Source organism: Psittacula echo (assembly GCF_963264785.1).
Source record: "Psittacula echo genome assembly, chromosome: 4".
Classification (NCBI taxonomy): Eukaryota; Metazoa; Chordata; class Aves; order Psittaciformes; family Psittacidae; genus Psittacula; species Psittacula echo.
The window spans coordinates 33,206,573-33,222,779 of NC_137738.1; the positions used below are offsets into that span (position 1 = coordinate 33,206,573).

The 16,207-nt window shown below is 36.4% G+C and overlaps 1 protein-coding gene across 2 annotated transcripts in view; it reads right to left on the reverse strand.

Moving 5' to 3' along the window:
• Positions 1-16,207, reverse strand: part of AFDN (afadin, adherens junction formation factor) — a gene marked incomplete at both ends in the record, with an annotated part of 115,189 nt that overhangs the window by 41,343 nt on the left and 57,639 nt on the right. Inside the window, 8 exons of one of the 2 annotated variants that reach the window (XM_080616044.1) lie at positions 118-261; positions 761-1,026; positions 3,034-3,128; positions 5,372-5,517; positions 6,260-6,280; positions 9,903-10,108; positions 10,989-11,050; positions 14,508-14,626. In XM_080616044.1, the coding sequence (XP_080472170.1) occupies positions 118-261; positions 761-1,026; positions 3,034-3,128; positions 5,372-5,517; positions 6,260-6,280; positions 9,903-10,108; positions 10,989-11,050; positions 14,508-14,626 (1,059 nt within the window). The remainder of the gene's footprint in view (positions 1-117; positions 262-760; positions 1,027-3,033; positions 3,129-5,371; positions 5,518-6,259; positions 6,281-9,902; positions 10,109-10,988; positions 11,051-14,507; positions 14,627-16,207) is intronic. The other variant, XM_080616045.1, reaches the window with a different exon arrangement.

Below are 16,207 nucleotides of genomic sequence, written 5' to 3' on the forward strand. Positions count from 1 at the left end.
AGAAACAGACAACTTGTGTAAACCAGGACTTTCAGCTCCACCATGACACGTATATCGACAGAAGGCCAATGGCTCAGGTATGTTAAAACAGCACAGTAAGTGACACAAGAGACTTACTGTTGGGATGAGTGGTTCATCTGGAGCACAGTGATAATTCTGCAACAAAGCTTGTAGCTGCAGAGAATTCAGCTTAAAGCAAGTACTGTTAATATTTGGAACATCTGCATGTGAATATTTGTCCATGGTAAGCAATGTGGTTGCCTGAGGAGAAGGAAAAACAGTCATAAGAGACAAATCCAAACCCGAATGAAATCCTAAGCCTTGTTTCTGAATGTTCTTTAGGTTAGAGATAAGATAAATCAAGAAGCCAGATTTGTAACAGAACCTACATAAATATCACCAAAACAACCACTAAATATACCTCCTCTCCATAAAAGACAAATTAACAGGAAACCTATCCTAAATGAGGCGTATAAATTTTTCATCTATTCTTCTTGTCCCTGTCAGCAGAATTCTCTCTCAGTCATATAAACAAATTGAACAGCATGTTGGCTAAAATCACTATTAATTTCACTTGTAACTTAAAAATTTATGATGCTGAAAGCATATTTTATGTCTTTGTATTCTACCTCAATGTTACAAATGTTAACACAAACTACACTTGTCCTCATGCTATTCTCTAGAGACACAGAATATACAAATGTTCTCTCTGAATATACAATCATGTGAGAAGTGTTATATCAGCAATACACATACTCACCTGCACTATTCTGCTCAGGTGGCAATCAGCAGCCAATTCTAAACCCTGTTTTTCTGCCCAGGCTTCAATGTGGCCCAACTGTTGACGAACAATAGCTCCCCAGTAATGTGAACATAACCCTGAATCTGGTGCCGTAACTAATCTGTTAAAAAGCCACATGTTTATGAAGTGAAACAGCTGGGAGAAGAGCTGTATGGTCAGAGCAGCATTCACTCTACATCTTCGCAAGAGCGACATAGCTCCAGTCAACGTATGCAGCACATCATCTACAGAGATAGAATAAAAAGTAAATCACATTCACATACTGCAATGTACAAGTGGTGTAGGCCATAAACAACATAAAACAAAGACACTCGCGTCAGGTTGGTGAATGCTAGGTGGAACCTACATGTATTTCAGTTATACAGACTTTGAGAAATAAATTTATTGCTCCAAGGTTTTCAAGACTGAGCAACATTAAACTGACAGCTGAAATACATTTTTTAGCTGCTGATATCAAAGAAAATTCTTCTGGAGAACTATTTAGTATGCAAGTCCTTCATTGGTTGTATCTGACACTATGTCCTCATTTGAGTAAACTCATTTTTCTGCTATTTTTAATAACAAGTGAAAAACTTTATATTCTACTGTTTCAAATGCATACTGCAATTATTCCATAGCTCCAGCTTGTGCTGGGGAATCTAAAACTGGATGCAGTGCTCCAACTGCAGCCTCATAAATGCTGAATCCAGGTAAGTATCAACAATACTCAAAAATTTCAGCAGAAACTTTTTGCATTGCATGATGCACTTGAACTGCAGAACGTACCTTCTGTTTACACATTAGGGTTTTTTAAAATGTCATTTCCTTTTGCCCATTAGTTCACTGCAATATTATATTAGAAGCAATAGTGACTTCTTATTATCACCGAGAGCGAACATCTTTATATGTTTCCTGGTGGAAGTGGAATATTTAAGTCAATACTTCCATCTGAAATCCCTCTTGAAGAGAACACCAAACTGATTTCTTTAGAACTGGAACACAGGATTTTATTTGAAAAACATTATCTGTATGTTGTAAGACAGAAATATATAAAGCAGTTCATAAATGTCTGAAATAATGATCATCTGCCTTTATTTCAATATCAAGTTTGCTACTTTTTCAAGGCCTGGGTCCCAGGAAAGTCCTCTCTTTCACTGTACAGGGCATTAAGAAACTTAACAGTACATCTTTATATTCTTCCTTCAGTGTTCAGCACAAGGGAAAACCAAGTGCAGAAAGCTTAATATTCAAAAGACCAGGAAGCATATATGAATTTTGTATAATACTCTTCACAGTTGAAGAGAATGACTGTACTTAATAGCTCTGGAGATCATCTTTACTTCAATTATTCAGAATGTCACTATTTTATTAACTTTTCCTAACGTTTTATCCCCAGTTAATCCCTCCAAACTAGAGTATTTTTTACATTTTTCCATTTTCTTCTTTAGTCATCAGGCTACAAAATGTAGGAGGCTTTCACACTTTTCCCATGAAAAGAACAACATGGGGTCCTGTCTCAGGGGCCCTGAGACAGGACCCATGCGTGAACATGTTCAGCACGGAAAACAGAGCAAGGGGCATTAGAAGTCTGAGCGCTGTTGCTGAGTTGGGATTACAGATACAGTGGGATAGCACACATGACCAGAGTGCTGTCATGGACAGGAACAGCCCATGAAGGCTGACACTGCTGTGAAGGACCACCATATTTAAAGTATTGTGGCAAGGATCCTTGTCACGAATCTACAAGGCCAGTCAGCTTAACTTTAGTACTTGGGGGTACTTTGTCAGATTCTCCCATAGCATCCTTACAGTGAAACTGCTGAAACCAACAGAAAAATTGCAACATGGGGAATTCCATTTATATATAGTTAAAGTATTTTCTCCGTGAGGGGTAGTCAAACATTGGAACAGGTTACTAAGAGATGTGGCAGCTTCATCCATCAGTGCAGATTCAAAAGTAAACCGGATAATACTCTGAACAACCTGATCCAGTTGCACCTGCCTCGAGCAAGATGCTGCACCACATGACATGCAGATGTTACCCTTCATACTATGTTATTCCATGATTTTTAAACTCAATAGACATCATCTGAATGCTAATTCTGCCCTTTCTTATCATCCATACAAAACCGATCCAAACAGTTCTCAGGGGTTAGGGAAACTTTTAAATGTTGTATCACTGTTAAGAAAAAAATCAAATTATTTTTTCTTTTTTCATTTAGAAGATACAAGGAAAGATCAAGCAGTCTAACCTATTTTAGGCCTCTGAGGATTATTCTCCTCTGGATCATCGAGGAATGCTGGCATGTAGTTATTAAGCTCTGATTGCAGACAATGAACCAAGTACCTGGAAGGAAGAGTAAACAAAAAAAGAAACATTTTAAAATCCTTTATGTGCTCATTATGAATGTTCCTGAAGAAAAGAGATCTATTAAGTGGCAAGAAGCCTGAAACTGCAGTGTTGGGTATGTGACTACAGGGAACCAAACAGGACTTTTTTAAAAGCCAGGGAGACCAGTTCTCCCATAACTTTCCCAAAAATGCTGGAAAAAGGTAGTCAAGGAGCAAACAAAGTAAATGCAATATCGCTACCACACTTGTAAGCAAAGATCATACGCTACATAAACAGATGCTATCAGGTTATACTTTGGTTCTGCAAGATTGGGAATTTTTCTTTAAAACAGAAATACACTTTTCTCTGTTTTAAAACCTACCAAGAGTAATACTTACAAAATCGAAAAAATTCCTATTCTGAACCAAGGCACAGAAACTGAAATAGTCCTATTGGTTTCTGTAAACAATTTTGTTTCTTGTATTTCTCTTACCTTAAGAGTGAAATGAAAGGCCTGGTTTAGTATTCTAACAAACATTTTAACAGCATTTTTGATAATTCATTTATACATTTACTGTTGAGAACTGAAAACTAAAAGGGCATCAAACTGTAATAACTGAAACAAACAAACAAAATAACACATTAACATGAAATTTTTCATGGCTTTCTACAACTTCCCTTTCTGTTTCACTGGTAAGATTTTTAATGAAATATCTTCCACTAGAAAACAAAAGCCATGACATTTTCAACCAATTCTTGTATGCCAGTTGTTACCATTAAGTAACATTTTCACAGCAGAATCCTCTCATGCTTCTGTTTTGCTTTTTTATTTGCCTTCGAAATACGTATTCCATACTTCTCCAAAAGTTTAATACATACATTTGGACTCTGTCATGTTTAGCGTACTTAGGGGAGAATTCATGCAGCTAACATTCAGAAATACACTTCCGCATCCAGCCTGCTCATAATGTTCAGGGAAAAACACAGTACATTTCTTCTACTCTCAGCAATGTTCTGTCTTCAGTGACTATCTAATAAATTGAAGTAGCGAAGAGTTTTTTCAACACACAACTCTAAAACACTGACCTATGGCAAAAAGACACAGTTTCATTAACACTTACTAATTTAGAGGTGCTATATAAGTGGAAAGACCTGTCAAAATAGCTACTTGCTATACCCCATCTGCCCATAATTCACCAGGAGAGAGGGGAAGTCTGTGGAAGTACATACTAACTGGTTTGGTGCATCTTTGAAACCTTTTGGAATTTTAGAAACCAATTATAAGGTTTCACATAATGCATATTGTTCTTTAGAGGAATACAGCCCCCCTTAAAAAAACTGAACAATTAAACCATGTTTAGTTCTCCCAAGCCTGTCATGGTATAAGAAGATTATATTCTACGCTATTAGAGATGTATGAAAAGACTGTATTTAAAAAAAACATCCTGTAGAGTGAGGAAAGGGTGGGTATAAGTAACCCAAGATACACTGTGACTTCTCTATACATTAGTATCAGAGACACAGATTTGCTGAGAAATACTTGTTGAATTGTCATTTGGGAAAAAAAAAAATAATCTACATATGAACAAAAAATAAGCCCTTTTTGTTGCTTAGCACTGCGCTCTCTACATGTCATTATCTTTGTTTGAGGACCCTTCTCCTCATCGGACTTCCCTTTCCATTGGATGCTTCATTCAATTTTTCTTTTAATAAGTATTGTAACTGCCTGAGCTGATGAGCACAGGTTGATTTCACCTCAAGCTAAAACCTGTCCTTATGTTTTTAAGGAAAAAAATGCAAAAAAAAATCACTGTGCAAATTGCTATTTATGCAAATTATGAAAGTGGATTTATAATTAGTAGCCCTTAAAGTGCGTAAGGTTCATTAGAAGCCCATAATATTTAAGCCTACGTATTTATATATTAACAAGAAAGATAACCTTTCCTCACATCTCCATGAAAATCTTTAATTAAAAGAAAGCAATCAACATAAACTACACTTAAATAACATTTCCCTAAATTTTCACTGGCAGCCTCAACTAGCACAAGAACAGCTAACAGATGAAACTCCTTGAGCAGCCCAGTGATCCATATTCATAAAGCAAAGTATGGCCTCTTTCAGAAGTTCTCCTCTCAGATATTTAATAATATACAAAAGACATTATTGCTATACCTAAAATGTGGCAAAGATGTGAAGTCATTCTAAAACCCAAAGAAACACAGAATATATTAAGTGAAACAAATGTCTGATAGTCTTACTTGAATGCCATTTGAACCAAGTGTGCTAAAACATCTTGTGCATCAACAGTAATTCGGCTAAGATCTCTATCTTGCTTTATGAAATTCAATAATTCAGATGCATTTGCCATCCAAAAGGCAAGTGCCCCAGCAATATTCTTCTGTTTCTGTAAGTAGAAAGAAACAAGAAATAATATAGCGAAATGGTTTTCTGATAAAGCATGGCAGCTTATAAAGGCTCCAAAAGATAGACCAGTACCTTTGCCCATTTCACCAAACATAACCCAGATACCAGATATTTGCAAAATGTTTATATGCAATATAGCAATTGTTGTGACCGATCAAGTCCAATTTTAACACATCCACGGAACATACAAAATTCGGTTAAATTGCCAATAGCCACATCAATAAAGTCTCTGCATAAGCACCTAGTTACAAAGTGCTAAGAGCTTAGCGGAATGCAGTATCTGGTAATCTGTGCACTGTTAAGCGCATATTCACTACTGCCCACTGCAACTCTGATACTGCGCTCACTGGCTTTGCTACCAGGTGATTCAGTATCAAGTACTGATCTATCTCACCATCTCCCGACCACAAATGCCAGGCCAGGCAACCTCAGATGAAATCCAAAGAATAGGAACCACAAACAACAAAAAAAGAAAATAAAGGGAAGAAAAAGAACTTTGGTCATTTCATATCCACATTGAAGTGCGTTAAGCAGAAATTATGGAATGCCGTAAAAGTTGCAAAGTCAAAAAAGGATTTTAGTACTGCATGTTCCAGTTGCTGAATGAGTGTTATGAACTGTTCAAGTCCAGCTGTTTGAGTATTGTATTTTGATATGGAAGCAGCATGAGAAACTGAGCTAAGCCAACATAGCTAGGATCAGTTCCCAGCAATATATCCTACCTGATCAACCTGGTCTACCTCCTGGAGTAAAACGGACGAAGGAAATCAAACAGAATAGAAGAAAGAAACTTGTGAACAATCATGATAGCTTTAGAAATCAAACACTAAATATGAAGGTACAACACTTATGTTCACAGTTACACACAGATGCATTAATCAGTAGCTACAATGCAACTGAGCCCCTTTTGAAAAATTAATTAGTTTAACAGGACTAGTAGCACAACAGCTAAGAACTGGAGTGCCCACATGTTACATTTAATTCCAGGAATGCCCTGTACTAGATGACATCCCAGAATAGGTGGTTATTAGCTCAGTGTGCCATAGAAAACCCGCAGCATTGTTTGTGGACAATGGGTAAACTAGCCATCCAAGTAGCAGATCCAGGGAGCTATTTGCCCACACTGCTGCGATGAAGACAGTGTACAAACACACAAAGGAGGACACAAAATCCCCACCAGAAAAAACAAACAAACCCACAAAAAAAAACCCAAACGGAAAACATAACACACCTAGGACAGATTTAATACATGACTTTCGAATTAAAAAAAACAACAAAAGAGTCAAATGAAATACCACACTAAGCTTCTTAAATGCTGGTAAGCAAGTTACACTGAGTAATCAAAAACACAAAACCGCAAACAAAACCAACACCTAATCACCATGTTTGGCTGATTACTTGAAACTGAGTTCTTACTTAATTCATTTTGGCTTTCTACTCGGACCACTCTCTCCCACCAGCAACACGGTGAGCTCACTGCTGAACCCAGGATAGAGGTAATAATTTGAGGTGTGTTTGCTGTAACTATTAGAATTTTAGTTAAGAGCTCAAAAATCAAACCAAATTGCCACTGCTTTTGTTTCTTTCCCCTTTCCAACTACAGTGTTTTGAACTGAGTGAAGATGTGCTGTCAGAGAACAAAAGGAGATGCTCCTTCGATCAACACGCTAAAATTTTCAGAGGAGCAGAAATTATTTGAAGGTGGAGGGGGTGGGGGTAAAAATAAAAATCAGGATAAAAAAAAAATTGGCTTTTTTATATGATGAAGTTTCCATTCCTAGATTTTCACTGAAAGCACTGAACCTTCTCACAGATCTCTCCAATTTTATCCCTATCTCATATGAAGCCTTCTATGATATTTGCATACACTAATGCAAAGACTACTGAAAGTCACAGATTTAATCTGTCAGCAAGTACATCTTGAGTAACTTCAGAAAGTCTCCTTTTATAATCTAAGCAGGCAAAATTGGGATCTAAATTTATTTTACTCCCACAGTACAGCACAAGTTGTGCACCTTCCCCCTACTTCTGGCTCAGCTTGCCTCCCTGTCGTTGTCTTTCACACCTTTCAGATCCTTTTCAGCCCAGGCATGCTTTACAGTCAAGACAAAAATCTATTGTTATACAGTGAGGACTACGGTGGCAATTTAACTGTGACAGCCATCAATATAACCACTCATTCTACAGCTCAGATGAAGTAATTGACTTAACCTAATACTGTTTATACTCTACTAAGACAAGTCCAAGCTAATGAATTTTTTTTCCTGGTCAAGCTTTAGAACCAAAGCATTTCTTTGTCTCCAGCCCATTAACCTTCAAATTCACTGAAGTTCCACTCTTTCATCAAATTTGTTGTCTTCCCCCTCTCCTCCTATTTCTTCAGCATGACATCTGAAAGAACCTCCTCCCAATTTTCTGCAACCTCCAACTCTCCTTAGCTCATTTCTTTCAACTAGGTAACATCATTCACAAACCACAAATACAGCTACCACTTCCTTAAGTTATAGGTTGGAGATTAGAGTCAAACTACAGAGTTGTAATACTGTAAAAATGGCCCTTCACAAAGGACAGTCCAGAAAAACACTTGGTTTTAACATCTTGGGAATGCTATTAGCAGGATTACATAAAATACACTTGCTTGCAACAACCACAAAGCTGGACTTGACTTGGGAAGACCTTCTCAGTGCTATAAATGAATATTTTTACAAGATAATCTATTTTCTGTCTTTGATTTGTTTCATGCTTATTCATTTTAGTTTAACACAAAGAATGCAGCACTTTATCTTTGCTTTCTCATTGTTCCCATCCTTGTCGCCCCACATCTTTTTGGGGTTACTGTTACTGGTTTACATTAGTTATATAAACTGAGTGACTGATTCAGCCCTGTCAATTTCAGATTCTATTTGACTCCTACCCTTTCACTGATTAATTTCCATTCTCCCAATTACATTGTTTATGTTCAGGCTCTTTGCATTTCATCTTCTCCACTACTGCCACAGTCTGATCTCTGACTTTAACAAACTCCCTCTTCCACTGCCAGATCTATTTATTTTTTTAATAGCGGAACCTGAATATTTAACTTTTGATACCATTTTGATTTTGTCTAGTATCCATTCACCACAGCATCAAGACTCAAAGCAATGTACTTCAGATTGAAATCACCTTTCAACTTCTCATCAGTGCCAGAATGTACATGAAAAACTAGTATTTGTTTTCTTAAAGTGTCTTCAACACTAGCATTTTCTCCCACTCTTTCTTGGGAAAAGTGGGAGCCTGTTACAACTGTTTACAAAGCCATCTAATTGTAATATTCTCCCTGCTGAAAACTCCACTAAATCTTTCCAAAACCTGAAAAAAAGCTGAACAGTTGAGGTCTGCTGTGACTTTGATGCCACTGTCATTTGTTTACTTTCCTCTTCTTCCTTAATCAACCTGGTGAGCAATACTTGCATCATAAATTCTCTAAAGCAGGACTGATGTGTTTGTTACGGTTGTTCGATGCCTAGCACAACAGGGTCCTTGCTCTGTACGGGCTACCATAGCAGTACTTTTGCAATATACACGTGTTTTAATATAGAAATATATTTCAATTTTTCCTCTGAGAAAAAAATCTGCAGATGAAGAAATTACATTTTTAAATTAGTGAGGATACCTGCACTAGCACTCCTTTTTCAGGAAGTGACCATTACATTTTATCAAGTTACACACTGCAAGGTTGTTGTCTTAATTTCACAGACAACCCAGTGGATCTTATCCTGCATTCCTACACAAAACTGAACTCCCCCTGTGCTTCTGTAGAAGTCTTGCACATGTGACAGCAATAGCATCAGACTACATATAAGATGCTGGAACATCTGAGAACTTACGTTTCTCTTTACAAGGCAATTGTGTTAGCTTGGTGCAAAAAGTACTGTTTTATTACCATTGTTTATTACCATTTTTGTGATTACAGAAGATGTAAAAGTAACGGGATCAAAATTAAAAAGTCATGCTTCTTTTTAATATGTTCACTTCAAGCATCATCAGTAAAAACAACTGCCATCTGTACAATATTCTTTAATAAGCCACACAACTTGTTTTACAAGAGCTCTCTTACCTTCTACAGAACAGAAGAGTAACTTCCTGTCAGAGAATGAATCTTCAGAGCAACAGCTTGTCCCTAACCTCCCACACTACTCAGGAGAGGGTTTCTTACCACTGACATCATTCACTGACACAAAAGCAAACCTTCACATGGGCAATCAATACAGGTGTTGGTCTGACACTCAACAAAAGTTGGTTAAACACTAAGAAAAAGACTAAGGTTATCAGATAACCTACAACATGTATTTAATTCCCTTTACATGCTTTTGCAGAGAAACTCACCTGTATAACTCCTTCCATCATGTTCACCATCTTGTTGACTATTGCAATGACTTTATGAGTACGCTCAGCAGGAGTGATGTCAGGTCTGTACTGGCTTGACAATACATACCGACATGTCATATATAAAACATAGGTAGGTGACAGCTTAAAATGAACTGTTGAGCTATTTGTGTAATTTATAATAGCAGATAAGAAGGCATCTTCAGCTGCAGAGAAAACAGAAAAAACCCTCGTGTGTCATAAAGTCAAAGACAGAAAGAAAATAAAACAGAACTATTCTATAACTTGGGGGAACAGAAGAATCCTTGGGGTAGGGGCAACTTACAGGAATTTGAACCCTATAAAATTTTCTACTGTGTACTACAGTTACTTAGGCACACTAACAACACATTTCTATATAAAGTTAGAAAATCTGATCATCAGGAAACATTGCTGCACTATCTCCTATCTCTTTGCTGAAAATTTGCATCTTCAAGGGGAACACGAAAATGGAAGATTTCTCTTCTCCATTCTCTTCCTACAAAGCTCCCTTATTAAAGGGAATTTTATACTAATAAAAAAATGTCTTTGCTTGCTCACAAATCTATTTTGTTTCAAATATCTGAATTCTGGACAATCTCTGGTATGGTATTTTTCTACTAGATCTGAGACCTTAAAAACCTGGGGACCAAGATAACAAAAAAAAAAATCTAAATGAAAATTTAAACCAAATCAGATTTTATATAAAGTGGATTTTTGCCCAAGATGCACTCTATTATCCAAGCCATGGAGAACTGTATTGAAGAGAATGAATTCCATGTAGTGTTCAGAAGGTGGGACTAACAATTTTTTCACAGTTAAATTTGTATCTGAAGATAAAAGAGCTGAAATGCAATTACAACTAGATATGCATGAACTTGCCTCAATACCCAACATGTCTGTTCACCCTCCCCAACAAAATAAACTACATTGCTGGTATCAGATATCATCTATTCAGTCATTACTCTTTTCAGTGTTTGTTATCCTTAAGTTTTCAAACTGAATTAAATACTACACTATAGAAAAACACGTTAACGGGTTAGCTTTGTAACTTCACAATTTACTCACAGCTTTCCCTGAATTCAATACTGGCAGGTAGTATCAGTTCTGGTCCATGGGTATCCTGAGATCTACAGAAAGATGACAAAAACTGAAACAAACAATCCACATGGGTGATATTAATTCCACCATAAAATGACATATTTCTCCAAATACACTGGTTCCAAATGCTGACACATCCTTTCCCAAAATTATCGTTTTGTTAACTTTCCTCTGGAACCATTCAAGCTAGATTTGCCTGCAACACAATAGATCAAAATACAGACTTCAACTGTGGAGTCTGTGATATTAATGAACATCCTCCTCTGCACTGCATGGCAGACTGATAGGATCAGTTTGTCATCTGCTGTTGACAGGATTCAAGTAACAAATTACTCATGGACGCATGAAAGAAAGTGAATGAAGCTTCACCTGAAACATCAGTTTGGTTACAACAAATACTCCTTCCCATTTTTAATAGCAAGAGTCCTAAAACCGATGAGAACTTAGTCAATTTATTTTACCTTTCTTCTGGTGAGAAGGTAAAATCTAGCCTTTGCCCTCACTTGTCTGTTGCTATGCTAAGTTAAGAAACAGCAGTCATTCCATGAGTCGCAGAACTATGCCCTGACTTAAACTTGACTGCAACGCTCTTTCTTATCACTACCTATCAGAGAATTCACAAAGGAGAAAAATGAACAGAAAATTTATTTTTATGGCGTCTGCAAAAGGTTAAGCACATATTTTATAACTCCCTTAAGAAAAATCATTAACTGAACTGTTCTCTGTACTTAGGCACCTATTTTAAGGAAATATGTAAAAGCTCAGTATCTTCTGCATGCAACAGTCATTTTTAACCACATGTAACACAATAGATAGCTTTCTACTTCCCCCAGCAACTTTGATAAAAAAAGGCATATAATACAATTATATAAGCCTCATTCTCCTTAGAATTATTAGTTATTCCAGGAAGTAGAGATAGGACACCAAAAGCCTTTATTCAACTACCTCCTATAGTAAAAATCCACAAGATAACTTTGAAGGCTGATGTCAGAAAATCTAAAATTAAATTTTAACATATTTAATCAAAAAATTAAAAGTACCTTTGGGGTTTGGTGTTGTGGGTTGGTGTTTGTTTGTTTTTTTTTTTTTAATTGGTTTTGTTTGTTTGGGTTATTTTGGTTGGTTTTTGTTCTTTGGGGTTTTTTTAACTTGCAAAAAATTAAGCCAACAGAGACCTCAGTTAAGCCATCCAGGCAATGCTTTATTATAAACAGTGCTCAGCAAAATGAAGTTCTGGGAGCTGAAAGTGAAGGAGCAGCACAGCACGGCATTACATGTGTTAATTCCTGCCAGTTTGGTTATATTTCAAACATGACAGTACTCTCTCTTTATGAAGAGCACTCAGCTGGTGTGTAACTATAGCATTTCCTCTGGTTTCATTGCTATAAATTTAACTGATTTCTTACTACCTGCACACTGCCAAAAGTGCATCATCTTCACCAAGAACTTAATTACTTTCAGTGAAGAATAACTAATATTCACACAGCATTATCAAAACAGAACTAGAGTGACAACTCCAGAGAAGTTTTTAATCTCTCCCTACAGGAATTGTAACAGACAAAGAAATAACTGGTTGGTGAACTAGTACAAATTTCAGCTGATGATTTATTTCCTTCTCTTTTGAACAAAAAGATAGTGATCCCTTTCAGCACACAGGAAGGAACAGGATTCTCAGTCTTCCCTCCAATGGAACAGAAAGCAGCATGAAGAGATGAAAAGTGGTATGGATTAGTGTAATGCTTAGAGAATTTTTGAAATTGGCTTTAAGAGAAAAATTAATATGACGTAGAAAGAGGTAAGACTTCTTAAAAAAAAAAAAAAAAAAGGTTAGTTTTGCCAGTAAATTAATTCTCTAAGAACAGATGCAGTAAGTCAATTATTTCAGCTACCTTGGTAAGTGTTTCCTTCAATTAATATGTCATTTTCTGCCTTTCCTAATCACACACAAAAGAAATACTTTCTAAATCAGCTTTGCAAAGTGGAAATTTAGATAAAATAATTCTCTATGTGCTTCCGATATGATAGCACCCACTCAACCTGCTTTGTTACTGGGTGCATTTTAAATATATGCTGTCTTTTGATATTGCTTTTATAGAAAAATCCTCTCTGTAGTGATGAAATTCTCTGAGCTAAACCAGTCTGAAAGTCTAGTTAGGATGTGTCTAGCAAGGCCATAAAATATTGATTAAGGGTTGCCTCCTCTCTATAGCGTCAGGTAATATTACACTTCCAAATTGCATTAAAAACAGTAACACATTCTCCAGGTATTTCTGGATTCTCCTAGATTGTTTATGATAAAATGCATTAAAAAAATAAAATATCTCTTTCTGTGTGGTTGCAGTGATGTCAGCCAACTACCAGCATCTCTGGATGTAACCCACCAGGTCTCCTCCATTTATGACAGAAAACAGAGACAATTTTTGAAGCAATGCTAATAGTTAAAAAAATTGTCTAACAAGCAACTGAGACCTTTTGGATGGGAGTGAGTTGAAATTGAACAAGCTATTATGAATGCATGGAGACTGAATAGCAAGAAAATGGCACATGACTGGAAGTCAGCGTTTTTCACTATAACTTTGGAAACCAAGTGAATATGCAAGACATGAAAAGTGGTGTTTTGTACTTCAGAAAAGGGCTTATGAACAAAATGGGATACCATTTATGTACCTAATCACAGGCACTAAATCATAAATGCAAAAAAATCAAGAAGGAAGTATTACATGTATTTATAAATTATATAACTTTACAAGACAAGCATTCAGAGGTAGCTAAAATACTTGCTCACATGACTTGCCAACAAGACTACTGTAGAAATAGGAATGACCTGATTATTTTCCTCCCCAGAGTAAATCACATCATCTTGCCACCAGCATTATTAAAGACACTTCATACGACATTCCCAACTACAAATCATTGTGACATGACTATTAGCTTGACTTTACAAAAAAAGAACTACAAATAATAGAATATTGAAGGAAAAGAATTATTTTTTTAATATTCTTAAGTTTTTTGCTTTAGTTGTTAATCCTGGGTTTTATTTGGAGGGAAGGTGGGTAGTGATAGGACATGTTCACAAGGGTATGTAGTGACAGGGCAAGGGTAACTGCTTTAAACTGCAAGCGATAAATTTAGACTAGACATAAGAAATAAATTATTCACCATTAAAGTGGTGAGGCACTGGCACAGGTTGCCCAGAGAAGCCGTAGCTGCCTCATCGCAGGCAGAGTTCAAGGCCAGGCTGGACAGAGCCTTAAGCAACCTTCCCCTAGTGGAAGCTGTCCCTGACTGTGGCAGAGGGGTTGGAATTAGATGATCGTTAAGGTCCCTTCCAACCCAAATCATGCTGTGACTCTGCGACCTGAAAGGAAATCTCATCTTCCATTAGGAAAATCAGAGTTTAAACTATTTTCACATACCGCTTTATCTATCAGAAAAATGTACCTGGTTTTTCCCAATATGAGAAGCAATGGATTACACATTTCCTACCTGCTTTCCTGTCTGCGGTAATCTTGCTGCTGTTCTATTCTAACCATCGGCTTCACCATTCCTCGTTCGGCTGTGCTGGATGCTGATGATGCCCTGTCACCATCAAGCCTGCTGGTGCTCTAATTCAAAACAGCAGGACAGGTGCTTAGCATGCAAACATTGGATTAGCCAGTATTTGTGCTTGGCAGTATTAAAATGACGTGTCAATTTGAGGCTTTAAAAGAGATGAGAAAACAAAAGAGAAGAGTACAGCACAGAATCCAGCAGCTCAGCAGGTGTTTTTACCACAATGAAGAATTGAAGAGTACACTTGAAATTCAAAAGACGACAGTGGCCAGTGAGGAGCAGCTATTTGTTAATGCACTGCAAGAACGTATAATGAAAATGTAAAACTTCTTTATTTAAAAGTTGTGTGGCTATCAATACAAAGTAAGAATGAATTATTAATGAAAACTTTAGCTAAGAGACAAAGTGAAATATATTAACACATTTAAAACTGGCTATGCTCCCCTACTCTGCCTCTGCAATAGTTTCCAAGCACTTACATTTCTGATCTATGCCACCATTTATCCTGCTCTTGAGGAAAGACTGAGCTGCTAGACAGTATGGAATTTTCCAGGGCAAGAAGTGGCAATTCAAACAATGCCATTTTTAATGTACGATTTCATGATTTGTTTTCTTTCAGTGTCACAAGCTCCTTAGTAAGAAGCTTTAAATTTATCACTTCCAATTACATCAAACCCTATCAGGAATGGAAAAAACATGCTGCTTTAAGCAGCAAAATATATAGCAATTATTTTTCAGTGTAACAATTGAAAACAAAGCATCAGTAGAATAAAAAGTGTTACCACATTTCCTAAGAAATTTTTAGGACTAAATAATTTAGGACTAAATATTTAGGGCTAAATAATAATCTTTCACGCAAGAAAACCTACCAAAAAAATGCATTTCAAAGCAAGAGTTTGAACAAAGCTATTGTTACCCCTTTACCATATAGAAGCAGCAAACTCTTAAGAGCAACCGTCAGAAAACAATTTAACAAGATGTAATGTACATTCTCAAATAACAAAAATTAAAAAAGTTTCTCAAGCTTTCCTAAGTCCACTAGAAGTATTTTTCTCATGAGTCTGGAAAGACTATGAGCTATGCTATATAATAATGTCACAAACTCCACCTCTCAGCAATTTTGAAGCATTTAAAGTTTGCAGTGTTCCTTGGGTTTTCTCCCGCCAAAATGTCACTAAATAAATACCTGCATGAGGTGAAGAGTGCAACCAAGATAAAAGAAAGCACTGTCACAAACAAAGCTAAAAGAAAAAGAGAAAAACTGAAACTGAAGTCTGTGGCAAGAAAAAAAAAATAGCACTAACATATTCAAAAAGGTATCAAAGTATTATTAATACCTACATTGCCATTCCAGTATCACTAAATTTCTTTACAAGTACTTCAGTTTGATAATAGTAGTACTAAAACATAAAAAGAAATCACTTTCTGGGAGTTCTACTATATTTCATACTGTTGAAATAATTCATTATCTCATTTCATCTGAGGCATGTGATCACAGCACCAAGAAAGGCATTAACCAGGGTGTCATTTTACTTGGCTTTTAGAATATGTAACTCTGGCACAGAATTTATTAACAGAAACACAATGCAGAAGGAAAGCAAGAAAAGATTATCACCTCATAAAGAGTTTAAAAT